General features: G+C 36.2%; 2 protein-coding genes across 2 annotated transcripts; one reads left to right on the top strand and one right to left on the bottom strand.

Annotated features, from left to right (window-relative positions):
• Positions 1-106: 106 nt before the first annotated feature.
• LOC137722501 (DNA repair protein RAD50) lies at positions 107-13,462 on the bottom strand. Its single transcript, XM_068461517.1, has 25 exons — positions 13,008-13,462; positions 12,722-12,897; positions 12,389-12,503; positions 11,496-11,724; positions 11,143-11,321; positions 10,884-11,054; positions 9,040-9,144; positions 8,847-8,954; positions 8,536-8,747; positions 8,323-8,415; positions 7,385-7,512; positions 6,846-6,960; positions 6,598-6,727; positions 6,292-6,501; positions 5,539-5,744; positions 5,109-5,310; positions 3,975-4,144; positions 3,576-3,900; positions 2,935-3,060; positions 2,801-2,853; positions 1,616-1,766; positions 1,344-1,406; positions 781-914; positions 574-702; positions 107-466 (listed from the first exon to the last, which is right to left on the bottom strand). The coding sequence occupies exons 1-25, from the start codon at positions 13,383-13,385 to the stop codon at positions 427-429; spliced, it is 3,948 nt and encodes a 1,315-aa protein (XP_068317618.1). The 5' UTR covers positions 13,386-13,462; the 3' UTR covers positions 107-426.
• Positions 13,463-14,519: 1,057 nt separating this feature from the next.
• LOC137723379 (3'-5' exonuclease) lies at positions 14,520-19,546 on the top strand. Its single transcript, XM_068462570.1, has 6 exons — positions 14,520-14,896; positions 16,634-16,813; positions 18,123-18,253; positions 18,378-18,539; positions 18,822-18,932; positions 19,033-19,546. The coding sequence occupies exons 1-6, from the start codon at positions 14,605-14,607 to the stop codon at positions 19,108-19,110; spliced, it is 954 nt and encodes a 317-aa protein (XP_068318671.1). The 5' UTR covers positions 14,520-14,604; the 3' UTR covers positions 19,111-19,546.
• Positions 19,547-27,907: the final 8,361 nt, after the last annotated feature.

Raw genomic sequence — 27,907 nt, 5'->3', positions numbered from 1 at the left:
CGGTAAAATAAAAAATCGAAAAATAGAAAACGCTCGGTAGAATTTCCTTCTTTTCTTCCTCCACTCTTGTTTACTTATTTATTCGTAATGGTTATTAAACGGGTCAAAAAGTGTGATGGATTTATGAAAATAACCAAAAGAGGCTTCTTATGGGTTTATACACAGATGATACAAGATATCAACTGAAAAATGAGGTGAACTGCAAGTATAGTAATAATCCCGACTCTGTCGAGATGGCAAAGTATTTAAATTAAACCCAGATGTCTATTCAATTTTCTACCTAACTACATATTTCCATTATTTTACAAATTTATAAGGTTTCCTAACTTTCGGGCTTCCGAGTCTCTCGTTCGGAGTTTTCAACGTGCTGATTCATTTCAGCTGCATGAGGCTCGAGGACAGTGTATACTACGCGTTTAGGAAGCTTCAATCAAAGATCTCCTGGGCTTCGATTATGCTATGCTGGCTGGAAAGAAGAGGGAGTTAGAGAAGTTAGAGTGACACGGAATAAGAGATGCGTAAAAATATAAAAGGAAAGACATCCGAAGCAGAAGTTTTAAATGTTAGCCATACTGATCATCCTTTGCCACCCGATAATATTTTTCTGCATGCTGGCGCTGGCCAATTAGTTGAGCGAAACGCTCATCATGAGTAATTACTATCAGCTGAAAGTTCTCCTGGCCCTTCCGGTCCTCCATAATTCTGCAGAAAGAGGATAAATGGGCAAATGTGAATTGAGAATCCATTTGCTATATGAGAGAGAATGTAGTCTGCCCGTACCTGTGGAGAGCAGCGGCAAGACTATCAGCATTCGGGCCATCCAAGTTTGTAGTTGGTTCATCTAGTGCTAGTATTCCGCAGTTGAGGCAGAAAGTTTCAGCCAAAGCCAATCTTATGATGAGGGAGGCAAGGACCTAAAGCCAAAACACAGGTTTTAGCTTTCCGTTTCACATAGGTCTGGTTTGGTACTAAGGTGATTCTGAAAAAAGCTGGTATAAAAAAAAGCTGGGAGCTGTTTTTATGTTTGGTAAACATTCAGCTTCAGCTTTTTTTCACAGTTTTGGGTGAAAAAAGCCAAAAACAAGAAGCTGCAAAACCCAGCTTTGAAAAACTAGCTTTTTTTCACATTTGTTTTACATAAAAGTTTACTAAACACTATAATACTGCTTTTTTTTTTCTTTCAAAAGCACTTTTACAAAAAAGTTTACCAAACACTCTGCTGCTTTATTTCACAGCTGCTTATTCTCACAGTATAGCAGAAACAACTTTTTTTCAAAGCACAGCAATACCAAACCAGCCCTAATATGGTGGTATGTTAAGTGAAGCGCTCAAAGATTATTTACCTTCTGACCAGCACTACACCTTCCTCTCATTTCGAGCTCTGTATCACCAGTCTGCATGAGAACCTGACATTATGCAGTGGCAACAATGTAAGAACGGGCCAAGAATTTAAGGGGCTGTTTCATTTCCTTCTTGGATCCAATTTTTAGTTTTCAAAAGAATGTGGCTAAATTATTTATTACTCATTAGTTTCAAAAACTAAAAATTGGATCCAAGAAGGATAGTGAACAGGCCTAAAGGATTTGCAAGAACTTTAAAAGAAAAATGGTAATACCTTGTAACTGTAAGAACGAGTCCCAGCACCATCAGAATCTGAGTGTATACAGATGTAGTCTATATCTTGTCCTCGGTATGTTTGCTGCCACAACTCTCTTATAATTTTATTTATTTCCTCCATCTTCATGCTGTGGAAGCGCATTAATGCTCTGAAGAAAGAGAAAAGAAAGATCAGAGATCACATTATAACGAAGACGTATGCAACATTATAACGAACATGTGTGCCAGAAAGCATTCACCAATTGAGCTTTATTCACACATACACACAGACATGAATACGAATAATAAGTCAGTGAGGCTGATTTACTACTCATAAATTTGACCACCATGTCGTGCCTGGTATAGGCTGATTTTGTGAAACAATCTGCTTCATACCTATGCCTTATTGTGTCGTGTCATACCTAATCGGGTAGATATTCGACTGTAAATAGGCACTTGTACCCATGAATGCATAGCAAGTGAAGGCATAAGTTGTGTTATGTCTGTTCAGCATAAGCCATACTCATGTTCACCCAAGTTCGCTTTACACTTTTAGCACCGATATATGTGGTGGGCCATAGCCTAGTTGATCCCAAATTCCCCCTACCCAAAATGTCCCATGATCAAACAAGCAAATGAATTAAAAAACCCAGAACAGGTGCAAGAAAAAGAAATAACAATTCATGATGAGATTAGTGGGAATTGATGACAATATGATAGTAGTGGATGCTTAGTAACAGTTCATTTGACAGGCAGTACTATGGTGCCAAATAAGTATAATTTCTCCAGTGACCAATTTCTTGATCTGGAGAGGATATCGCACAACTAACAATGAAGGTAACAACCTACATCGCCACCACAACAACCAAAGACATTGATAGTGTTGGGAGTACTGACTTGTTTCGAGGAAAAGGAAGGAGAACAAAGAGTTAAATGAATACAGAGAATGCAGCAAAAGAATGATGCCCAATAGTACAAAGATTATTCAGCCTCAGAGAGCGCAGAACAACAGGACATGAAGAAACCAACCATCAAAACCTAATTCTAGAAGTATATCGATATTCAACTAACATCTTTTTTTGGTTGGAGTTAAAATTATGACACAGCAGAGTAATTTGGAGAATTAATCCTCAATTTAAGTAAGAATTTTGTGGTTAAATAATCAAATTATGAAGATTCATTAAATCTGATTCCAGAAGCTCACTTGTCAAGCGCATTGTAATATCTGTCCAGGTCCTTGTTTGCCATCTCAGTTGTCTGTCACAAAACAATTAGACTAACAATAGAAATATACGAGTAATCAGGAGAAACATTTCGCGATTCATGAAGATGCCATACCTTTAGTTGGATTAGCTGATCAAAGTACCGCTTGTCAATGTCCTTGTAATCTGGGTTTTTGAGATCAATTTTATGCTTTGAAATTTCGCTCTGGTGAGCAGAAATGATCCCCTCATTCTGGTTTAACTGCCATAAAGGAAAGTTCTCTAAATAAAAAAACGTAATTCTGATACCAAGAAAAATGGAAATAGAATCAACACAGAAGTTTCAACTAGAGATGCTATATAATTATATTTTAAACGATATCCAGCATGCAATAAAGACCACATTTAAGTCATTTTCAGCTCTTGGACTTCATACCTTCTATGTATAATGTTGAATTAGAAAAGAGAATGGTCACCAACAATCACATTTATATGCACAAAATTCTGGATAAGTGAAAGATTTAGAGTGGAGATCTTTTAATGTTCAAACTTGCTCTCATTTTTCTTATCTTAAAGACCCTTTTACTTGGGAATTTTAAATGAAAAGAAATTAAACAAAATATGCAAAGTGCAAAAAGATACCACATCCATACAACTATGTTTACTGCACTTTCAAAATTTCTGTTCTTTCTATCCCTACTTATATATTCAGTTCTATTTGTTCTCAAATTTTTTTTAACAAATATGGCTGTAATTGAGATGTAGAACTATGGATACCCTTTTCAGAAACTCCTCCCTCTCATGAGAGAGCTTTTCAAGTTCAGCTTGAACTTTGGGCTTCCGACCAATCTTCAGCATTTTGTCTTCCAGTGACTCAAGCTCATGGGTAAGTTCCTCTACTTCAGCTTTCGTTTTCCTGTAACTCAAATTATCCTCAATATTTCGTCTTACCTGATCTTGTTTCCCTCTTAAATCTTTGCTTTTGTTCAACTCAGCTAAGATTTCCTTCTTTCTAGTTTTACAACTTTGAAGTTGAGATTCAAGCAGATGTTGCTTTTCTTGGATTTCCTGCAACTTCTCACCTTTCTTTGAATCATTATACCTGGTAGGAGAATAAAAAATTGATAGAAAAGATCAATAGTACAAGATCCTTAAAAACAATCAATTGAAACTTACTCTTTAATTTTCAAATTAATCATATTTAATGCCTCAACTTCCTGCTCGTATTCTCTTTTTCGTTCAGCTTGATCATCATATTCACGATTAAGTTTAACTTTTAAGTCATTATGGTAGCCAAGTAATTTATCTTTCTCCTTCGATAAAGGGCGAAGAGACTCTGCCAAAAGCTGAAAGTCCAAATACGTCATTATGCATTAGAAAATAGAAAATCACTACTCCGATCACAAGGAACACAGTTGATAAAATGTAAAACAGATGAGATAGGAACTGTTGGTAATCGACATGGTAAAGTACTTCACAACTGTTACTTATTCAACATGTAGTCTAAATTCTCATAAACTTTAGCCCTCTTCTGAAAATAGTCAAAAAGTACTTCACAACTCCTAGAAAATATTTCTTTCAATAAACTGGATCACATACTGTTAAACTTTTTCCAGACTCATTCCAGTACACCACAGCAAGAATCAAGACTTTTTTCTTTTTTTTTTTAAACTAGTGTAACCTAGTCTTTGACCCAACTAAAAGTCCTTTCATGCCCACTTTATAAGATATCAAGAACAGATATCATCCCATACACAAAGCAAAAGCAATTTAAACAAGGTTTGATTAGTGGCAGCACATACTTGATTTCCTGTGATAGATCAATCTTGATTTTTATGTTTATTTTTTATCATGTAAATCAGTTGTATTGATAAGAAAGAAGGGCAAGAAAAGACCCCAGTAAACAGAACATAATTTTACCAAGTGTAAGGAATCTCTAATTTTTCTTCCCCTGAGAATCAATTGACTCTAAACACACCTACTGCCTAAATTTCTAGCACTTAACAATTCCAAGAGAAGTTTGACACATATTTCTTAACTGATAAAGCAACTTCTTCAACCTTAGGCCCAAAAGTGAAGACTATTCAATAGTTAACAGCTCTAAAATATGAAAGTTTTAGAATGTATCACCATGCTGTGTTCCTAGCCAATTGACGATAAAGAAAAAAATGTACTATTGAAGTTACCAATTGTGTTTCTCAGACAGAATATGCTCGGCTTCTTATCTGCTGTTATTATTATTAGATACTTTCTTAGTTAAACCTTTGAAGCCCAGTAGCTTTTCCATAATATATAGATAATGAAAATAACCTTTTCATCAAGATCAACTCGATTCTTTTCTTCGGTCAAACGCTCCAACTCTTCTTCTGCCCTTTTGACATCGGACAATAAATTAGCTGCTTTGACTTTCTCTTCCCTTATGTTGTGCCACCGATTTCGGACCGCGCTCAAATCATCTTGTAATTCCGTTTGTTCGGTTCTCAACTGCATTACTTCTCTATGCAAATTATCCCTATATCCACAAACAAATTAACCAAAATAAACAAGAAATAAAAAAGATTAAGCATTGCACGATGTCAACAAGAGTTCGATTTTAAGATCAGAATCTAAATGCTGGAGAGCAAATAAATGTAATTTCCATCTACATGAAGCTACATTTTAAGACTGATTTTTATTTATTGATCAAATATTCTGATAACAAGAACAAGTAACCAAATCATTAGATATTGAGAAGTTATACTTTGTCTCTAGCAGATTATCCAGCTCTGTCTCAATATCTTGCATAGATCTCGCACCATGGCCTTGTTCAAGTTTATGTGCCAGCTCATCGACTAGCTTCTGTTCTCTTTGTATATCTTGAAATAGTCTGTCAGCATTTTCAATGGGTTCCATCAGGGCCTGAATCGAGTCCTTTTCAGCCTTTACTTGAGCCAAAACTGCTAACACCTACAAGATCAAAACAGAAGGTACCTTTATTGGAAAGATTTCGTGGAAAAGAAAACAGCAAACTCCTAGTATTCAAATTATGAATTCAGGCAAAGACAAGAACATAGAGAATTACTAGATAAGAGCTTATAGAAGAATCAAGTAAATAATTTTTTGGTCCAATCCTTTATGGCCATTAGTCTAATTGTCACTCTGAAACAGCTTCTAACAATATCGGCCAATGATTCAGGGCCTGCAGGAGTTTAGAATCTTAATCTGAATGTTTTCAGCAGAACAGCCAACACAATCAAAATAGAAATATCAAGCTGCATAAGCTAGCCACTTTGATTTTTATTTTTTCACGCAACCCAATATGAATGAGAAAGAGAGAAGGTAAATGTGCAGTGGTAACAGAACACAATGTTTCTTAATTTTTTTAGGTTCAATTTTGGTGATGATGTGCTATAATGTGCTACCACATGTGCTTATTGGCCATTCGCTGTTGGCCCCTGAATAAATGGTTTGACCATTATATGTGAAAACAAGGAGTAATCAAATTAATAATTACATCATCAAGGGCATAAGACTTTTGTTCCATCTCTTGATTAAGGTCATGCAGTTCTCTCTCAGCATTGGGGATTCTTTCCTTCCCAATGTTAACATATTCTTCATAAACCATGCGAAGCCTGTCCAATTGCTGAAAAAAAGAGTCAGCAGTCGAGGACTCTGCAGCCAGCACTTTTAATTTCTCAGCAGAACTTGCAGCATTCATTCTTTGCTGTATAAGAAAATATTTTCCAATTTTAGTCACATAATATTCCAGGAAAAAAACAATGAACCTTTTTAAAAAATATGAATGGTGATGTATGCCAACCTTTTTAACAAATTCGTCTTCCTCTTGTAGAGAAAAAGGTCGTTCACAGCAAGGGCAAATATGATTGGCACGGGCAACTCTTTCAAATGGATCAAACATTTGTCGCATACCATCCGCAAAATTGTATTTCCTACAGATGAGTCACCAGATTCAGAGGTAAAATTGGAAATATGCTGAACATGTTGATAGAGATGCTATTACTTATCACTTAATATTAGCCTACTACTAAAAATTCAAAAAACAAGTACCTTTTCTCGACATCTCTTTTCTCCTTGGCTGAATCCAAGACTGTAGGATAGTAATCAACAGTAAAAGATTGCTGATCTAAGGCCTGAAGTTTAGACTCAATATATCTCCTCTTTGCTGCATTAAAACAAATAAAAAAACTAGATATAATTTTAAGGGAATACACAAGTCAGAGCACGGGAGACAATGGAAAAGAATATCTGTTTATTATCCCTATATCTCATTTACTATTCAAAAACTTAGGTAAAGGGAAAATCTTAGTCGATTGGATAGCACCTAATGCTCTAATACATCTTCCACACTACTCAAAAGAAAGAAAAAAACAGGTGTATGTGCGAGCTCCAATGGCTCACATCATGTGTCTTAATTAAATCAGTATATATTATCTTATACATTTATAAGCAAGGTCAACTTGGTAAAAAGAACTTATGTGTGTAAACAGTGTTGCAAAGTTTATGCAATGGTTCAATAAATAAAATTTGATTACACCTGAATTAAGAACAAAAATATTATCATAATATTATAAAGATCAAACACTTACAGTCCATATCTTTCCGATGCTTGTAGATGTTATTGTTAATTTCTTGTATTCTTGTCTGCAGCATATTCACCTCATTCTCTGCTTCACGAGATTTGGTGCTCAAGTCATCAAACTCCATGGTAACAGCACTGCAAGGAGAACATAATGAAAACCTCAAAATCCAAAACCATAAATTCAGCAAGTTCTAAACCCTGAGAGTCGTAACTAAGTGGAAGTTTGAGTTCTGTCATCATAAGTTTGAGTTCTGTCATCATCCTGCATGTCCGTAGAGGTAGCAAATTGTTCTCATATGTCCAGAAAAAGCTAAAAAACCAGGATTTTCTTCCAATTTTTTTTTTATCATACTATGATTTCACATTTTGAAGCAACAATCACGTTGGCTGAAACCCCAAACTATGAAAAAATCCCTTTCACAAATCAGAGACGTGATTGGCTTTTAAATGATTAATCCCCTGTTTTAAAACTCACTCTCCCAAAATATGACCATCAGCTGCTTATATAATCCATAGATAATTACGCCAAACACTTTACTCCTCAAACATGACCCAACCTTCTTTCCTAACCAGTCAAGTAACTGATGGAAAAGCTCATTCTTCGCAACATACATCAATGGAAGTAAAATTAACAAAACGAAAATCACTACTGCAGGTCGTAAACACAACTTAAATTGATATGGATAGAACAAAATAAAGAGAAAATGTTAAACCATTAATGGAACATAAAAGGATATCCCAAATAGAGAATGAAAACCACTACAACAGCATGCTGACATCAAATATCACTAAATAAGCTTGAAATATGAATCCAGAAGCAAGAAAAGGCAAAGTTGTGGTTCAACATCCCACTGCATGATGAACATTACGCAATCATGATTTCACATTTAGGGTGACAAGCAGCGGAGCATTTTTAAGATGTAATAAAAAAAATATGGGACAAACCTCAATACTTTACTGATTTCGCCTCTCAAATCCTTCTCTGGAGGAAACCTCCCTTTTAGCACTCCTCTAACTCTCTCCCTGTTTTCATTAATACTGGAAAGTATAATAAAGGGACATTATAAGCATTGGAACGGGGATTCATATGAATAACACAAGCTAAGAGAGAGAGAGAGAGAGAGAGGAAGAACAAAGAGACAGATAGAATAGGTTTACATCTTTCCATGTTGCCTTTTGCGGTTCTCCAAATCATTCTTCTTCATAGACAGTTTTGTTCTGTCCTCTGTATCAACAGCCATGGCGACTTTCTCTTTCTTAGCAACTGTAATCATTTGCTCGATGCTAAACATCTCATTATACTTTTGGCGTATTGTTGATTCAAATTCCCTTTTAGCATACTGGTTTGTCTTTCTCTCAAGCTCAATATGCTACAATGACAAAGAAGAATTACTTGCATGTACCTTAGCCCGGTTATTTAAACCTAAGATTATGAATCCCAATCGAGACTACTAAGCTGTCATCCTCACCATATTTTTTTCTTTTTCATCAATGTGAGAAAGATCAACATTTGAAACTTCAAGTTCTAAAGAATCACGCTCATTCTTTTTTTCCTCTATGCGCTTCAGAAGGCCATTCTGTATGAGTCACAATTAGGAACGCCTACACAAAACATGAGAAAAATACATTTCGGAAGCAATCTAGTGAGTCTTAAATGCAAACCTTTATTTCTTCTTTAGCTTCTTTCTGAGCCTCAATAGACTTCCAACGGTCTTTTACATCATTGTAGCAGTCCCATGTTGTCTCAAGTTCTTTTTCATTTGACATCTGAAATAACATCCATTTTAGTCGGTTCTTAGCCAAATAATGGACCAAGCAGAACTTTGAGTTGTGAGAAAACTTTACTTTGAGGTGAACTAGTATTTACTTTGGTATTAAAGTCCACTTTGTGGACACCATGCCAAGCAATACAAACATACGTCCGTCGTGGAATTACAAACATGGATACATCCCATGCAAATGCTCAGTTTCAAATACCAATTACCATAATGAGATTTCTCAAGAAATTAATTTTAACACAAGATTATAGGGGTAAGCAGTCAAATCCAATGATATTTTCAATATGAGATCCATCATAGTATAGCCACATCAACATTTTTGACCGAGACAGCTTTTTTGAATTATAATCGGAAGAACACTCTTTTGAATTCCAAGTTAGCTTGGGTCGGCAAGAGTTTTTTTTTTTTTTCCTCTTATGATACTTTTGAATTCCAAGTTAGCTTGAGCCACATAATCTCATATTAGTCATGACTCCAGCTTTAGTTTCTAGCCATATGGTTTGGCTACACGTGGCCTTGGTTGGTTTTTTTTTTTTTTTTTTTTTTTTTTTTTTATCTCTTATGATACTTTTGAATTCCAAGTTAGCTTGAGCCACATAATCTCATATTAGTCATGACTCCAGCTTTAGTTTCTAGCCATATGGTTTGGCTACACGTGGCCTTGGTTGGTTTGCAGAGCCTCATAGTCTTACGGTCTGGAATAATCATTCAGCCAACAATGGGTGTTAGTTGGTGAGCTGGTTGGTTATGGCTCTAGGGTTGAAAAGGATGGCTTGCTGCTAAATAAGTGTCTACCATGGGATGTTTGAGAGATGATTGGTCATTTGTCCTCTGGGACGACTGTTTCTTTCTTGCATAAGGAGGGATCTACCATGGGACATGGTGGCTAAAGTAGGCATTATGTCACTGCATAGCAGTCAGCCATGAAGGGAAGGAAACTTTTCAATCACGTCCTAGATTCTAACTATAAGATCTTTTCAAGAAATCTAATTTCAAGCCCAAAACCTAAGCACAAGGCCCACAACTTGCATTTGCCTACATTTGGGAGCATACTTTCTTAGCCTGCAAGGTGTCACCAAAATGGGCACTTCCATGTCACAGTTCTTACCCTCCAAAGATTCACTAAAATGGGACTCCTTGTCGAATCCCATATAGTAAGAGACCATTAGACGAGTCTTATTCCAAATATATGATGAAGCATAGCTAGGGTGACAAATTCCTCAAACACAAAATGTCATCTGCTTTCTTATGTGAACAAAACACTTTGAGGGTTCTCTCGGTTGTTTTACTCCACTTGCATCCACACCATTTTCACGTGAGATCATTCTTAGAGGATACAAGCTTCAGGGGGGCAAACCTACCAAGAGCCATAGGTGAGCTTGTCTTCCTCAAATAACAAAAAGTTATTGGTATGGTAATGTTGAAAATCCTAATAATAAACCATAAAATAGAGTAAATTACATTTTGCACCCTCAACTTTGGGTTACATAACAAACTCATAAAGCATAAACAAAAAAAATTATTGGTATAGACTCTAACTCAATGGTTCTAGATACTTGGTGGTCTAGTAATGTTGAAGATCCTAAAAGTAAACCATAAAATATAAACAAATTCCTGCTAGGACTGTTGATACCAAGTTTCCAGGACGTACATATATAGGAGGAAAGTATTCAAGATAAATCATCCATTAGAATTAAAAAGATGACATGGAAAGAAAGGAGATGTTACCTTCTTATTTTGCAAATCCTTTTCTAGATCCAACAACCTTGATTTTATTCGATTGGTGAGGTTCAGAGCAACTTCATTGGTGAAGGGAGGATTAGGAAGAGCACCCAAATTGTGCCTTGAAAAGAGCTTTTGAATGATAGAATCTCTCTCATTCTTTGAGCACAAATGAACCTGAAGTCAAAAATCAAAGATTAACATAGAACCATTTTCCATGGTTCAAAAGATTTTTAGAATATTAAAATGTATGTGATTCATTTACTTCAGCTTCGTTTTCGAGCTTGCTAATCTCCCGTATAGATTCCTTAAGCGTTTTTTCAAGGAAAGTAATTTTGCTCTCTGCGTCATTCTCTTCCCTCTCCAACTTCCTGATTTTAGTTTCCAAAAGCGCAATCTTTTCTTCAAACTTGGTTTTCCATTCCTTCAATTCTTCATCAGTGTCTGACCAATACACCAAAAAAAAGGTGACATTCCCCTAAAGGCAGCATCAATAATATCCTCCATAAATAAAACATGAAAAAAGAGCAGCAGTAAAAATTGAACGACTATGATCAACCAGAGATGGTTAAATGAAAAAAGTTACACAAGCATCCTACTACTGCTAGGTAGCTATACCTTCATTCTCCTCTTCAAGAGCTTTGTGCTTCTCCTCCCGCTCGTTAACCAGGGTGCTTCTCACGGCAGTTTTCTGTGATATCTGGTCCTCCAGCTTCTTCAAATCCTTTAGTTTTGTGTCAGTATACTGAATTTTAGTATTCACATCTTGGATCATTCCCTCCAACCCCTGCATCTCACTTTTCAAAAAATTTGCTTTTTCTTGAGCTTGAGAAATTTGCTCGCGATGCTACAAACACAAAACCCCGTATCAGCAACATCAATCCCTTTAACGCACACATGTCAGACATTAAGCCCAAAACACCCTTTTCGTATCTTGAATAACCATGATTTCTAATAATTAAAACAAAGAGAGAAACTAAGGGACCCATGTGGAACTTCTGTTACATAGAGCAGTGTTTTAAACAGACTAAAAGAGAAGGAAGAAACAGACACACGATGCAACTTAAAATATAAGAATACAGCAGGATGGTCACAGGAAGCTGTCATCAAAAGCTTGTGTTTAGTGAAGATACGAAAGAAACATATTCTATCCAAGCGGACATTCAATTTCCCAAGTACTTCCATCGATACTTCAGATTTTGTGCATACCGAGTACCCAAATGGATACAGCCCTGATGTGGCAGGATACAGATCAGATATGTCATTTGGAGTGTCCATTGACTTTTTGACACTAGGCTTTCAGATGCTTCAATGCCATGCAATCAATATGGTCGATATACCAAAAGGGTATTTTGCATTTCTTTTCACATAGAAACGGGGACTTATTGCGATTTAGAAAATTAAGTGATCTCATAGACCGGGAAAAGCTGTCTACGATCCGTTAGAACAACAAAAAATGCATATCAGAATTATCACAAGAAGAATTAAATTAAAGAAAGGACTAGAAGAACCTTATATGCAATATCTTTTTTGGTTTGAAGATTCTCCAACTGTAGCTTGTAGGTCTTTATCTCTTGAGCTTGATCCTTGTGAAGTTTTTTAATTACCTCCAATGCCTTAGTATATCTGATTAAGTAGCAGATGCGCATGAGTGATAAGTTTGAGCAATCGTCATCAAAGAGTAAAACAAAATCAAAGTACAAAATTAATGAAAAATTAGGGAACTTGCCATACAAACAATCGAATGCATACATACATGTATCAATGAAATGTTCATACACAAATTAAACTCAACTATGGAAAAGAAAGACAAACAAAAACATCGAACGAACAAAAGACAATACCGGGTAGCAGAGAAGATATCATCAAACTTCTTCTTCAATGTTGAAGGATCCTGCAAAGGCCAATTGGCTTCATCTTGGTGCACAAATATAACATTTTCTAAGATAGCCTTTGACACACCCATTAAAGCAGGGATTTCCCTATCCATATCGGCACATCGATAACTAAGGCAAACTTTCTGCAACTCAAAAACAAAGAATAATCAACAATCTCCACAAACCCCGAAATTCGAAAACCATAAGAATTTGAAGTTTTGATTGAAATTTCAAAACGCAGTTGTAGTTGTACCTCTCCAGTGTGGGGATTAATGGTCTGAAGGACGCTGTCGATGGCCTTGAACTCCATTTTCGAGGCCTTCTGCGTGAGCTGAAACGACCTAATGCACACCACATCTTTGCCGGCGGCGGTCCTGAAGCGGAGCTTAATCTGGGCTTTGGTCTCGGTTTCGCCGGCGACCTTAGGGTCATGGACGAAGCTATGGCCGGAGCGAGCGTTGGGAGGCAACTCGCCGGAGCAGGAGAGCTTCAAGCACTCGATAATGGTGGTTTTGCCGGCGCCGTTGGGGCCGACGATTAGGGTTAAGGGCTTGAAGAAGGTGATGACGTGCTTGTTCTCCGGGTCGAAGCTCCGGATTCCCTTTATTAGCATCTTGTCCACCGTACTCATCTTCGCTACTTCTCTTTCTACTCATGCACCAGAGGGGAGAGAGAGAGAGAGAGAGAGAGAGAGAGTCGGAGGGAAAGCACAGCGGAAAAGGGCGGGACTGATAGTCTGAGGGTGACAGAGGCCGAGTCTGAACTATGGACTGGGCCATGTAGAGTAACTCCAGCCCTATCTTTTAGGCTGACCCAAAGCCTTAAAAAACAGTCCGGCACCAATAAAACCCCTCCATCCTAAAAAATAGACCAACATAAAGTTCATGTCAGTTTGTAAGCCGGTTCAAAATGAGTTGAGGTAGGAATCGGCCTATTTGACGTCATGTTGACGTCAGCGGACAACACAAATTTTTTTTGCATCAGGTATGTGGGCGCACATCCCAGACAAGGCGATAGGTGCCGGGCTTGCGCTGCAAGAGCACTAAAGGGGTGTAGAACATGGGCCACGTGGCTAAGCCTTGATCGTTGGATTTCCAACGACTAGTATTCTGGGCTGTTGGATTTCCAACCGTAAAAAAAATTTGATATTCAAACCCAACGGCTAGTGATGTGGTATAATCTGGACCTTTCGATTTTCAGATCAACGGTCCATATTTTTCGACAGAAAAACTTAACAAAAATAAAGAAATAAATAAAATGTCATAAATTAATAATATTTTTTATAAATAAAAAAATGTTAGAAATTAAAAATATTAAAAATAAAATATACTAGGATATTTAATTTTAGAGGTGGAGATGTATTTAGCCAATTATTATTTATTGCAGTCAATTACTATTCATTTGGATGGATTAAATAAACTTTGGGCAATCTCATTTTTTTTAGGGGTGGAGTTGCTGTTAAACTCTGTAGAGCCCACATTTCATAAAAAAGAATGAGTCATTTTTACGTTTCACACATTTTTTTAATTTTCAACTCTTTTAAGATGAGTGTTTGAGTGCAATTAACTATTAGGGTTTAGTGAAATTCTTCTTCATTTGTAAATAACTTTTTAGGTTTGATTCTCATCAAAAAATAAATTTAAAACATATTATTACTAGCTCATGCTAAAATTTTAAATTCGATTTTTGTCTTATTTGGTGCATAACTGTTGTTTGCTTCTATGCAAAAGTGCTTTTAAAACCCGAAAAGAAATTCATGTAATCCGCTCTCAACTATTTCAAAACCATTGTTCAAAATCTCTTTTAATACAAAGTGACAGAAAATGCGGGGAATGGTGGTAATGGAGTAAATGGATCACTCCCAATCCGAACAAGAAAAGCAAAAGCAAGACCACCGCTTTATGGAAATCCCAGAGTTGGACGACGATCCCTTCACGGAAGAAGACCTCCAAGCCATTGAAGCCGCATTCGAAGCTGCGACTTCCTCTCTCCCCAAAAAGCGAAGCTCCAGTCCAGAAGACGACGGGGCCGACCACAAAACCCTGCAACGCCGCCAGTCCGAGAGTGCCCGACGCCGACTGCCCAATTCAGTTCTCGCTCTCCAGCATCCAAACGCATTCCCTCTCTCTCCTTGCCGTCAAGGTCCGTCGCCTCACTTCCATTGTCTGTAAATCTTGATATTTCAGTGTTTCTTTTTATTGAAACCCTAAATTAGTGTAGAGGGTTTAATCTGTTTAAACATGGCGTAGGAAATGTACCAAATTTACAAATTAAATTTGTGGAGTAGGAAGGCACCTGTCAATTGTCAGAAATCAGTAGAAAATATGAGGTTATGATTACTATGTAATGACCCTGAGTGTTGGGTTTTGGGATTGCAGATAAGTAGGAAAGTAGCATAGTGGCTTTAGTTTCGATATTTTGTGTTACAGCTTAGCAACTGAAGTCTGTGTGACACAGAGTCTAGCTAGTCTTGTGAAGCAGGGTAGGCTGCATTACTAAGCTGTTCAAGATGATTGAAATGCCGGTATGTGGTACCGAAAGAAATTGGAGTTCATGAAGTTGGTAGTACTAGTACAGTTCGTACAGAGGAGCTATACAGCGGATTAGTACGAATCTATTCTTGAAGTGTTAGCGCAATTTGCTCCTCACTTGGGCCCTGTTAGATTTCTATGAAATTTGACCTGTCCACGATGAAGCATCATAATATAAAAATGTCAAATCTGAAGATGACTTTGTAGTTTGAGTTTGTGGACGTAGCACAGGTAGTAGAAATGTATTGTGGGGGTGGGGACAGTCATAGGATCTGCAAGCAGAAAATCCTAAACAGCATTATTAGATTCCGACTTCCAAGTGAGAAGAAAACAACTAAGAACTTAAAAGGTTAAGAGGAAGAGAGATTGGTGCTAGATGACCACCTAGAATTTATTTTATTTTGCCTAGAGTGCTGGCAGGGAAAAAAAAAGCAACCTTATTGCAAGAACCATGCATGCATCAGGTCTTGCATGGTGAATGATTGTTTCCTTGGTGGTTTTGGTAGCTAATGCTCATCATATTACTTGCTAATTATTTATCTTATCAATTATATGAGCTTGGCCATATGGATTTTTCATCTTCCATCATAATTTTTATTATATGCCATATCTTATTATGTCAAATTATATTGAGGTCTTGACTTTTGTTAGATTGTTTTGTAGTTATTCTATTTGTCTAACACTTTTTCTCATACAACTAGATACTCAAATATTGAGAACGCATTTATAGTATCGCTCAGAAAGATTCTGAAGTGTCCAAATCATTGTTAAGAGACGCCCTCCTACCAATTGCGAAACTGCATGAATTTGCATGGATGACTTTACTAGCCAGTCTGATAGGACAACTGAAACTTGGCTGTTAATTTTCTCTTGCTATAGTTGCAAGTCGTAACATGATCTATGATAACAGTCACAGAATTTGTGCAGAAATCCTTTCCTGTGAGAGTTATGACGCTTTTGATAGGATGAACTATATTTTAAGGTTGTTTAAGAATCCCCTGATTGGGTTTGAAGGTTCTCACTAGGAAAAATTCCACCTCAAAAGGGATAAATCGGACCATCAAACAAATTATGTAACAAAACAATATTACCTTGATACTTGAGCAAGGGTTTTTAACAAGTTGACACTGTTTCAGTGCAGTTAGTTTTAGGATTTGGCATGATCCTTATTTTTTCAAATGTAGTTATGTGGAATTATAGTGACCATCAAAGGTTTTGCCCACTTTTAGTGTGTTTTGTTTGCTGGCAAATGTTGTACTGTGCATAAACATTTGATTATCATTTCCGAGCATCCTTTTTATATTTAAATTAGTTAGTTTTTCATTGCAATATCTATTTCCTAAAGCAGCCAATGCAAGGATGAAATATCCCGTGATGATGTTTGGAGGTGAGATTAAATATAGCAGAACTGCAGTTGAAGTAGAGAAAGCTGCCCTGGAGATTTTAAAGAATTTTCAAGCAAAGAAAAAAGCAGTGGGTCAAAATGCAATTGGATTTGACATCGAGTGGAAGCCCACATTTAAAAGAGGTTCGTAGTTCTTTTAGGCATCATATGTATTTTATTATGATTTTTTTTGGTTTCTTGATAGATTTGTCTATTCTTTCTTTAGTTCCATCATGAAAATAGAATTGACTCATAAATCACATTGGCTTGAAGATATAAATTGATAAACCTGAATGTGGCAACCTGTTTCACAAGGTACGGATGGTGTTGTTGAAGATCCAAGTTCTGTCTCTCTACCATATTTCCTCCTCTTTCTTATTCAAGATGTTTATTTTCAAAAACCTAGTCTGTGTCTTCTTCAGCTTCCCTATCCTACTTTTCATATTGTTAAGAATTCTACAGCCATAGGCCAAGGAGGAAGAGAATGGTCACAAGGGAAAATAATCCCACAAAGAAGAGAACCTCCAGTTTCATTTAGTTAGAACCAGTGCAAATGCTGAAGCAAAGTTTTTATCGGTTTGGCCTTGATTGCAACTCCCCTCCCCCGGGCCTTGAAACAGTGACATAATGGATATTTTAATGACTGTAAAAGCAACGGGGGGTTCCGGTACCTTTGATTTATTGTGTCTGTTAAATGGAAGGGGAAGGAGGGTTTCTTTTGTGTTATACCTTCTGTATTTGATGAATCATGACGATAATTCCTCTGGAAGGCAGAGGGGTTTCTTGAACCCTTGCTATATTTTATGCATTTGAAAAATGATGGATTTTTCAGCGAATACTAAGAATGTTTAGTGTTTCGGCTGTTGATGATTCATTCTTGTTATGTACTCCGTAGGATTTTTCCGTTATTTCTTTTAATAATCGCCTCATTTCTTGTTTTGATCATAACTCACCCTATATATCGTAGTTGTATTCAAGATTGATGATGATTGTCCAACCTCATTTCATATATGATTTAAATGAGGTGATAATAGAAAAATTGTTATACTTGTTCCACTTTCATTCTATATTAAAGTTATAAAAAAGACCTGAAAAGATTGGATGGTGCAAGTCACATTATCTAACGAAATTATGAACGGAAATGTAAGAAGAAGAAAGAGAAAGTGAGCTACCTTGGGGTTGGGGTTGGGGTTGGGTTGGGAAGGTCTTGAGGTTGAGCAGGGACTGTGGGCGTTACAGACTGAAGAAATCATCGGAAGTTGCACTTCCTTTCCGATCTGCTTTTCGACAGTGTTTCTGATAAATTTATGTCTTACAGACCATTTCTATGTTGGATTTATCCAGTAAAATGTGAGCTTTTTTTTCGTCTGATTCTTGGGGAGGGGTTCGGTTTAGTTTTGTGAAAAAATGCAACTTATACTTTGTGGATTGCTTAATTGGGAAAAAACTGCAGGCGTTCCACCTGGGAAGGCTGCAGTTATGCAGATATGTGGAGGCACAAGTTGTTGTTATGTAATGCACATTGTACATTCTGGAATTCCTCGAAGTCTGCAGTTACTTCTCGAAGATTCTTCAATTTTGAAGGTGTGTAACATGTATTGTACAGACTTTCTGCATCTTGCCCAGATATAGGAGATGTCTTTCTTTTCGTTTTCTTATTCTGGAACTTAGATTATATCACATTATTCTTATATAATACCTGACACAGGTTGGAGTTGGCATTGCCAATGATTGTCTTAAGGTTTTCAAAGATTATAATGTATCTACTAAAGCCGTAGAAGATCTTTCATATCTAGCTAAGCGGAAGGTCGTTGAAGGTCTGCAGAACTGGGGTCTTGCATCTCTAACTGAGAAGCTCATTTGCAAAGAGGTAATCATTGTTTTTTCTCTGCCATCAAATATTATTTTGTCGCTAGATTCACTATTCTCAGCAAAACAAACTGAGCGTAAGGAATCCCCGATGCATACTCCTAAACGATTCTCCCTTACTGGATCTTTTTGCTTGAATTGTGCCGGATTGTAACATAATTTTTTCCTTCATTATTTCACTTGCATTTGACCTGTATCTTTCTAAAATTCTCCTTAGGCTCTTTGTAGAATACAGTGATAAATTCATGTAGGAATCGCTGTTAATGTTTTCAAAACGTTGCAGCTTTTGAAGCCCAACAAAATTAGATTGGGAAACTGGGAGGCCAAGTTTTTATCAAAGGATCAGTTACAGTATGCCGCAACTGATGCTTTCGCATCATGGTACCTTTACGAGGTTAGTTGATCATCAAACTTAAATTCTCTTAATCTGTAATCAAAGTAGAGGCTGTCGAGGACTCGAAACACGGGTGACTACTAAGCTGTCTCACTGTTAGGTGCTACTGAGCCTCCCTGATGCCGAAAAAGATACAGCCCACAACCAGAGTGAGGAACTGCGAGCTGTGTCATTGTGAATGTTGGGAGTCCCTTCTTAGTGCAGGTCTTTGGACTTCCAAGACTTTGATTCATGCCGTTGGTTTGCCATGACGTGGGATTAATTTCGCAATGGTAATGATGTTGAGCGGGAGGAGAGATTTTTTTAGTATGCCTGGAACACGGGCACCTACAGGCTGTATCGTTGTCTGGTAACATCAGAGTTAAGTTATAAAAGATATGCATGATCATATGGTATCCTGATTATGCCTAAATGCCTTTTTATCAAACTTTTTGTGATCCATTTCTTCATCATTATTCCTAAATCCCTTGGAATATGAAAGTTTCTCAACCGAACATTCCCTTAAAGAATTTTGTTTGACTACCCATGCCGTTGTGTTGTATCTTTTTACATATCATAATATAAGTGAATTCGTGTAAATCTTATATTTGAAGACATCAAATCAATAAATTAAACATATTCTATGACATAAGTGTATTAGTAACTACGTAATCGTGTTATAATCGTAACTGTATTCGAAACAGTGGATTGAAGTAAAAACCGTAACCACAATAATAATACGGCACCTACGGGGAAACATGTACCTCATTCTTAGTTTACTTGATAACCAAGGCGTGTACGATACTGATCATTACTTACCCCTTACGATCATATACGAGACAATTCCACATCAAAAGGTATGGTATGCTCCAAATAGTGAACTTTTGGCGCTTAGATTGATTTGTCTCCTTTCAAATGAGAACAATTTATATGACATAGATACCTGGTTACAATGATATTTCGTCCCAATGATAGTAAACTTTGGAGTTTGGTTAGATTTGCCCTCTTCAAACGAGAACTTATATAACACAGGTATACTGCCATCATGACATTTCACGCCGATACAACAAAGACATATAGCATTGCCATATATGTCTTTCTTTTTCAAGACGCGTATCATGTTGGTACATACGTTTGATGAGATTTTCTTAGTATGCACCAATGTAAGTTTTGTTAAACTCTTGACTGTTAATATCTTGGATCAAGTGCCTAAAACCTCCATATTTTTTAGTGTCATTCCAAATTGGTCTCATCCATTTTAAACATTCCAAATAAGTGCCGAATCTATTGAATTATCGCATTCATTACGCCCTAGTTAAATTTTCTATTAAATTAACTAGGGTTTACTTTGTTTCCAAAATCAATAGAAAATCATGGAAGCATAGCCTTGACCAACTAACGGTCACCACCACCTCCATCAGGCCATTACCTCCAAACCCATTGCACAACCACCAACATAACGCAACAACTCAAGCCGCCAACATTGAAAAGAAGGTTATGGAGGTTACTTAAATGGTATAGATTGCCTGATGCGGTCACCACTGTCTTCATTGTCCACAAAGAAGAATTAGAAACTTTACGAGTCGAGAATTGAGGAATGAGGACATCACATGAGCAGAAACAAGCTCTTTGAAACCCTATATGAATTCATAACCCTTTTCTTTATTAGAAGATTGCCCTCCTGCTGTAATTTCAATTTTGGGATATTTTTTTTATTCAATTCAATTCTCGTTGATCTTTGAGTTCCATATTATATAATTTATGTGTGAGATTTAGATTTTGAGGCAACTAATATTAACGTTGACTATGATATACTCAGTTAGTGGGTTTTGATTATAGAGGTTGGGATGGGCTTTTGGTGGTCGTAGGTTGAGCTTGGAGGTGGCAGGGGCTTTGATATTTCCCGATCTTCATTTTTCTTCATTTCTGTTTTAAACTTATTTTTATTAGTACCGTCCTATAAGCTAAAAAGTTGGATTCATTGTTGCCACACGTACATTTAACATAAAAATTAATTAGACTTGACAAATGTGACATTTTCAATAAATTTGATACCTGTTTGAAATGTTTAAAATGCTAAAATTAATTTAGAGTCACACCAAAAAATTAGAGATTTTACATGCTTAGTCCTAATCCCCTTCATCACACATTTAATTTTTCGATCATACAATGCATGACATGCACTGAAACATGTATAGTAGATGAATTATTTTGCATGTTATGTGGGTCTGGTGGCCCCAGACTTTACCGTGTGAAGACCACTTTCCCATTTGAAAGGGACAGAAAGATGCAAGTGACAAGTCCACCGCAATGACTGCATGTGCGTAGGGCCTCTCGCGCTGAACAAATAATGGCCATGCATGCATGCCATGTGCTACCAACAGTAACATGTACTGAGTCGTAAAATGCAATGCACAATGACATCAAGAAAGCCCCAAAAGGGGGAGGGAAATATCAGACAAAATTTCTGCGTGTTATTCATACCGATAAAACAAGTCGTGTTGTTGTTTTCGTATCATATCTATTATCTTAAAGGATCATGTCACGTCAAATTCGTATAACGAATTCTTAACAAGTAATCCGATAACGACATAATTCGTTAATGGGTCGTGCCGTTTTGTATCGAGTTAACAAGTTATGCTGACATGTCTAATGTTTAGATCTGACAAATGATATCTTATTGGATTCTTAACGCGTGACTCGAGAACGACCCAACACGTAACAGATGACCTGATAACAACTTGACTTGTTAACAAATTGACCCGAAACCTGTTAATTTTATATAATTTCATATCAGGTTAAAGGATCGTGTAAGAAATCATGTTGGTTAATCAATCGATCAATCCTTTGATCTATATAAACATGGTACTACAATAGTTCTGAGGTTTTCTCAAATGAAGCTTTTCGTTTTTCTTGTTGCGAACCCATAAGGGATGACGATTGGTGATTATCCTGGTGATTAAGGTCTTATTCTCAAAATTTATTGCGCCTTGAGTTTAAACCCTCGCGCTCTGAGTTTAAACCTTCATTTCTATTAGAGTAATTAGTGTAGAATATCGCTTGTATTAAAGAAAAAATGACAACTCTTTTTCTAGGGTTTTATGTAGAAAAAAGCAGTGTATATATATATGAAATCTTTAGGGGAAAGGATCTTTATTTTTTATTTTTTTATATACAAATGGGGATTAGTTGTGGGGTTCACACAAATCAAACTTTAACGATCCAAACCGTCTATTTTTCAAGTTGCATCTCATAGATCATCCTTGCAAAATATTAGCTAAATCGGAAATGTTTAAGACATCTAATTAGGTTCAAAGAAATTAACGAATACTTTGTTATATAAGAAACGATGAAATTTTAAGTCAATATTATTCAAGGCATCTCATGATTTGTGTCGTTTATTGTTAGGTTCTCACAAAAAGAGAAGTCTGATCAAGTGATCTTGCATAGGAACCCTAGGGCATGGATAGAATCCTCATAAAAATACCACTAGGTCCTTGCAATGCTCTAACGCCCACATCGGATAAGGATTGAACGAATACTAGCTAAATTGGAACTGTTTAAGACATCTAATTAGGTTCAAAGAAATTAACGAATACTTTGTTATATAACAATGAAATTTTATCTTGATAATTAATAGGCAAAAGAGTTCGGATTGAATTGAATTTTTACAATGATGATTTATGAATCGAGACTTACAAAATAGACTGTTCAGATCTTTAAAATTCGATGTGAAGTGGACCCCACACCTAATCCCATTTTTTTCAAATAAGGGGATCCGTTGCATATATATATATATATATATATATATATATATGTATATATATATATATATGTATGTATGTATGTATACACACACACACATATATAAAGCTTACAAGGCGTTGTAAGTTTGAACGTTGCTTGCATTGTGAATTGATTCGTGTCATAACAAGATGATTGAGCATGAATTATTTTGTATAGTAAATTTAGTATATCTTCTCTTCTGGTTGGAGTATCTCATTTTTTAAGAGTTTTCTTTGATTGCAAGTTTCGCCTGTTCTGTTTTGTTAGCCAAAAAAAAATTTAAATAAACCCTCAATGAACTTCCTAGTTTTGTGTGTGTGTGGGGTAAATTAGTTTATTCAGAAATCATTTAGCAAGTCAATATTATTCAAGGCATCTCATGATTTGTGTCGTTTATTGTTAGGTTCTCACAAAAAGAGAAGTTTGATCAAGTGATCTTGCATAGGAACCCTAAGGCATGGATAGAATCCTCATAAAAATACCACTAGGTCCTTGCAATGCTCTAACGCCCACATCGGATAAGGATTGAACTGTTGACCTGACACCAATGAGACTTCCAAGCCACTAATATACTAGAAGTTTGCACTCCGATGAAACCCCTTCGACTTCTTGTTCTTCTTTGTCAACGCCTACTAAAATTCGTGCAAATGCAAAAATTGTGTACTTATCTAACTTCGATCGAATAAAACAGATCAGCTAACACATGATTTTCAACAAATCATGAAAATATTTACGATCATAATTAAATGGCAAAACAATTATCGGTCCGTTGAATCTTTTCATGGATAATATTACTGAGAACCTAAAATTGAACAGTTCATATCTTAGAATAAACTGAAGACATAATAATTAAAGCGAGGAGATATTCAGGGGAATAATATCATCTTACTGTATATCATTTGTTTATGAAATGTTTTCCATGTCCCAAAAGATCACCATTTTTATTTAATTTTTCCAAAATTTGAAAAAAAAACAATGTCCTGCAAGTTGTACTCTGGACAAAATAATTCACTTGTCGCAGACAGAATGGGGAAGAAGTTGTCGGCAGGCGGCATAGGTACCGATGTCAGCACTATATCTTCAACGTTAACGGCAAATAATGAATAACAACAAAGAAATGTAGGACCTTGGCAATGCTAGTTTTACTGTTTGCCCCCATAGAGAATCCAATAACTGTAAGTGATAAAACAAATTATTACAAGGTTAGAACGGTAGTGTAGACACCTCCGCAAAATGTGCCGTACGTACAAATCCGAGATACAACTTAAAGCTTTATAAGATAATCTCTTAAGCGAAAGATTTTCTCTTAAAACCAATACGTATAGTTTTAGTGACATCACCAATTCATTAAATACTTCACACGTATTAAAATATTATTTGAAACTATCCAAATAAATGTCTGTCATGTCGCTTTATCGTTGCATGAGACTATCCCTCTTTGTACGTCAACAGTAGTATATCAAATCTTGATCAACTGCCCAATGGATGAAGATTGGAGGTCTAGGAGACCAAGGTTAGTAATGGTAGTGGAGGAATAGAGAAAGTTTCTGTCTCATGGGTTTCTTAATTCTTTTGGTCGAAATGATCGTCCTGCAAGGCTGCAGCCCACATCTCCTCCCACGACTGTACTCGTGTTTTCCTGTGCTTAGTTTTAGGGTAAATTACACTTTCATATCTTAGATTTGAGATCTATTTCAATTCCTTATAACATCTTCAAAACATTTCACTTTCATACCTTAAGTGTTATTTTATTTCAAAATAATACATCCGTTACATTTTTCATTCATTGATCCGTTAAATGCTGACGTGGCTGCCAAATGTCTACCATGTGGCAAAAAAATAATTTTTTAATTTTTTTTAATAAACCTAAATCTTCTAAATATTAAAATTTAAATTTAAAAAAAAAAAAAAAAACAACTGAAACCTTATCCTCCTCATCCTCCTCTCTTCTCCTCGCAACCCCCAAACCCATCCCCCCCCCCCCCCCCCCGGGCATCTTCCCCTCTCTTCTCCCCCATCTTCATCTTCTTCCCTTGACCCACTACCTGCAACCCAAAAAGAAAAAAAAAACCCATATCCCGTCTTGCCATTGCCAGGTTCGTGAAATGGGTGTGGCTTTAAGGAGTGAGGGGGTGTGCAGAGAAGGGAAGAGGGTTGGTGCGAAGGTGGGTGCGAAGGGAGGGAAGGTTGTGGGTTGGGTGGGTGTGGAGGGAGGGAAGGTCGCGGGTTAGGGGGGTGCGTAGGGAGGGTCACAGGCAGGCGGGTGTTATTTTTTCTGGGTTTCTGGTTTTGGGGGCGGGGGGAGGGTGGTTATTGGGTTTCTAGGTTTTGGTTTGGGGGGTTGACGGGAGTGTTTATTTCAGCTTTTTTTTAATTATTATTTATATTTAGAAGATTTAGGTTAAAAAAAAAAAAAAAATTGCCACGTGGCATATATGTGGCAGTCACGTCAGCATTTAACGGATTAATAGATGGAAAATGTAACAGAGGTATTATTTTGAAATAAAATAGTACTTAAGGTATGAAAGTGAAATGTTTTGAAGATGTTGTAAGGAATTGAAATAGACCCCAAACCTGAGGTATGAAAGTGTAATTTACCCTTAGTTTTAAGTTTTGTTTGTAGCGTCTTGAGAGGGTTAGGTTTGTAATTTTGTGTTGTTTCGGTGATCTATTTGTATCGCTTATGCAATTTATGTAGTCTCGTCGTTGATGGCTTTATATCAAGGTACCGGTGTTTGGACTGTCTCATCTGCCATCTTTGTGACAGTCATACTCGGAACTTTTGTTTGTGGTGGTTTATTGTGGTAGCCGTATAGGGGTTTAAAATTATTTGTATCTTGTACATCTCCAAATCAAGAAATTGATCACTGGAGAAATTGTACTCATCTGGCACCTGTATTTGGTTGTTCTTATTAATGAAACACACTGTCGCTTCTATCTTTAAAAAAAAAAAAATAGTTTCATTAAGAAATATAAATATAATAAGGGACGGATCTGTAGTACCATTTCTTATACACACTTTTGTAGAGCACACTTTGTAATGTATTTCAAAGATCTGAACCGTTTATGTTTTAGGTCTTCCGTCAAAAATCATGCCTACCAAAAATCACTCAAATCTGAAACCATATAATAGTTGGATTAGGAGTTTAGGGTTTCTTTGTAGAATTGTATTCGTCCATTTTTTTCCTACAAATGAATATCTTAATAGTTTTGGATTTATCTAATTTTTTTGCAAGAATGATCTATAAATGACGTTCAAAAAGATAGACTGTTCGGATCAGCAAAATACATTACAAAGTGGGCTCTGCAAAAACATGTATCAAAATTTGTGTAAAAGAAGTGGTACCACGAGTCCGCATCAAGTATAATATAATTAACATAAATAACATATGATATAATATAATTAACATAAATAACAGATGATAATAGAAAAAGAATGCATGATAATTATTTTAGAATGCTTAACAATAATGCTCTTATTAATCTATCAACATATGCATCCTTCCTGCTATTCATTTTGTAGACACTAGAAAATAGTGATGCACTTCATTCTACATCTTTTGGATCAAATGAAAGTTTATTAAGAATGTATATAGTGCATACATATTAAATTAAACGTAATTAAGAGGCCACACGCAAAAAAGAAAGGAAAGAAAAAAAAAAACACCCTCACTTTATAACTACACAAACTTATCATGATTTAACGATACAATTCTTTAACCACAAAGGATTCATATTCAACCAACATGAATGAGAATACAACTAAACCTTGCACATTGTAGAGCTATCGTAAAAGACACCGCAAAAAAAGAACACACCATGCATCCTCTGATGATTTCTCAATCGGCCCGAAAGCACTAATATAATTCACCGCCTATAAACAAATTTTATCTTGTCATGAAAGTTAAAATATTATTCTTGGATGCTCCGATGCCTAAATTAGACTTTAATAGATAAATGTGTATTCAAAATACTGGGAGCATGTTGAAGGGGTGACAAAAGTCGTTTTTTCAATCAGTCAATTGAAAGCGGTGAAAGAAGGGGAAAGGGACTGAACATTGTGGAGACGGGTTGTTTTCCATGAACTGTCGGCAGACTGATGCTTTCAATCATAAGTGAGAAGCTTCCGTGCTTAAAATACTCCACTAGCTACTATAGGGTTCGGTCTCGTTTGGAAATATTTTTAAAAATGTTTTTAGAAAAAATGTTTATAAGTTTCAAAAGTACTTAAAGTGTTAATTGTACAAAGCATTTCAAGTGTTTTTTTTTAATATTCATTTACATTTTTATTAAAATTTGACTTTAAAAGTATTTTTACAAGAAAAACGTTTTCAGCAATTTTAGAAACAATTCCAAACGAGTCTTTCTTTTATATGAGACTTTTTTTTATACAATTCCTTTATATGATACTTAGCATGGTAATTACGGACATATATATATCATCAATTTAATCATCGGTAGTTTTCACTCAAATATGTAGCATATTTTCGACCTAAACAAAAAAATAAAAAAAATAGCTATTGGAAACATCTATCCCACATCGACCAGGAGGGAAAGAGAAAAGTTATTTAAATAGGAATTCGTTACCCGACATGTGTGGTTATGGAGAATACTCGACAATTAATCTGTTGTTACAAGTTATATGGATAGATATACCACGTTCGTCCTAAGTCGAATAGTTTCCATCCCTACCATAGAGGGCCTGATTCATTATATGCACAATATTTGAATAATCTATAAGAAATTTCATACGTGAAGGGTTTTTGTTTTCTATAAGCAGACTATGAGACTATACGAACAAGAATTGGATGGCACCTAGAGCCTTTGGTCGAAGGTTCCTTTCCCTAGACTTGAGGAGGAGCTTTAGAGAAGGCAACCACCCTTGCCCGAGAGTAAAAAGCATCAATAGTGAGTTCTCTAAAATGATAAGCATACACATTTTCATTTAATACACACTTTGTTTAGTATTAATTATTATCGGTTGTTTCTATTTAATTATTTTTAGGTTTTTATTACAAATGGTCCTTGAAATTGACCCTTACCATCAAGATGGTCCCTGAAATTAAAAATCAATCAATGTAGTCCCTGAAAATACTCAAATAGGTGTCGCAAATCAATGTGATCTTTCAGTTACAATTCTGTTAAAAATTCCACTAAGTGCTGATGCGGCACATAAATTGGCCCCACAAGATTTACGGGTTTTTATCACA

Source organism: Pyrus communis, chromosome 17 (genome assembly GCF_963583255.1).
Source record: "Pyrus communis chromosome 17, drPyrComm1.1, whole genome shotgun sequence".
Lineage (NCBI taxonomy): Eukaryota > Viridiplantae > Streptophyta > Magnoliopsida > Rosales > Rosaceae > Pyrus > Pyrus communis.
Note: the sequence above shows the minus strand (reverse complement) of the source record. Positions and strands in the feature narration are given on the sequence as shown.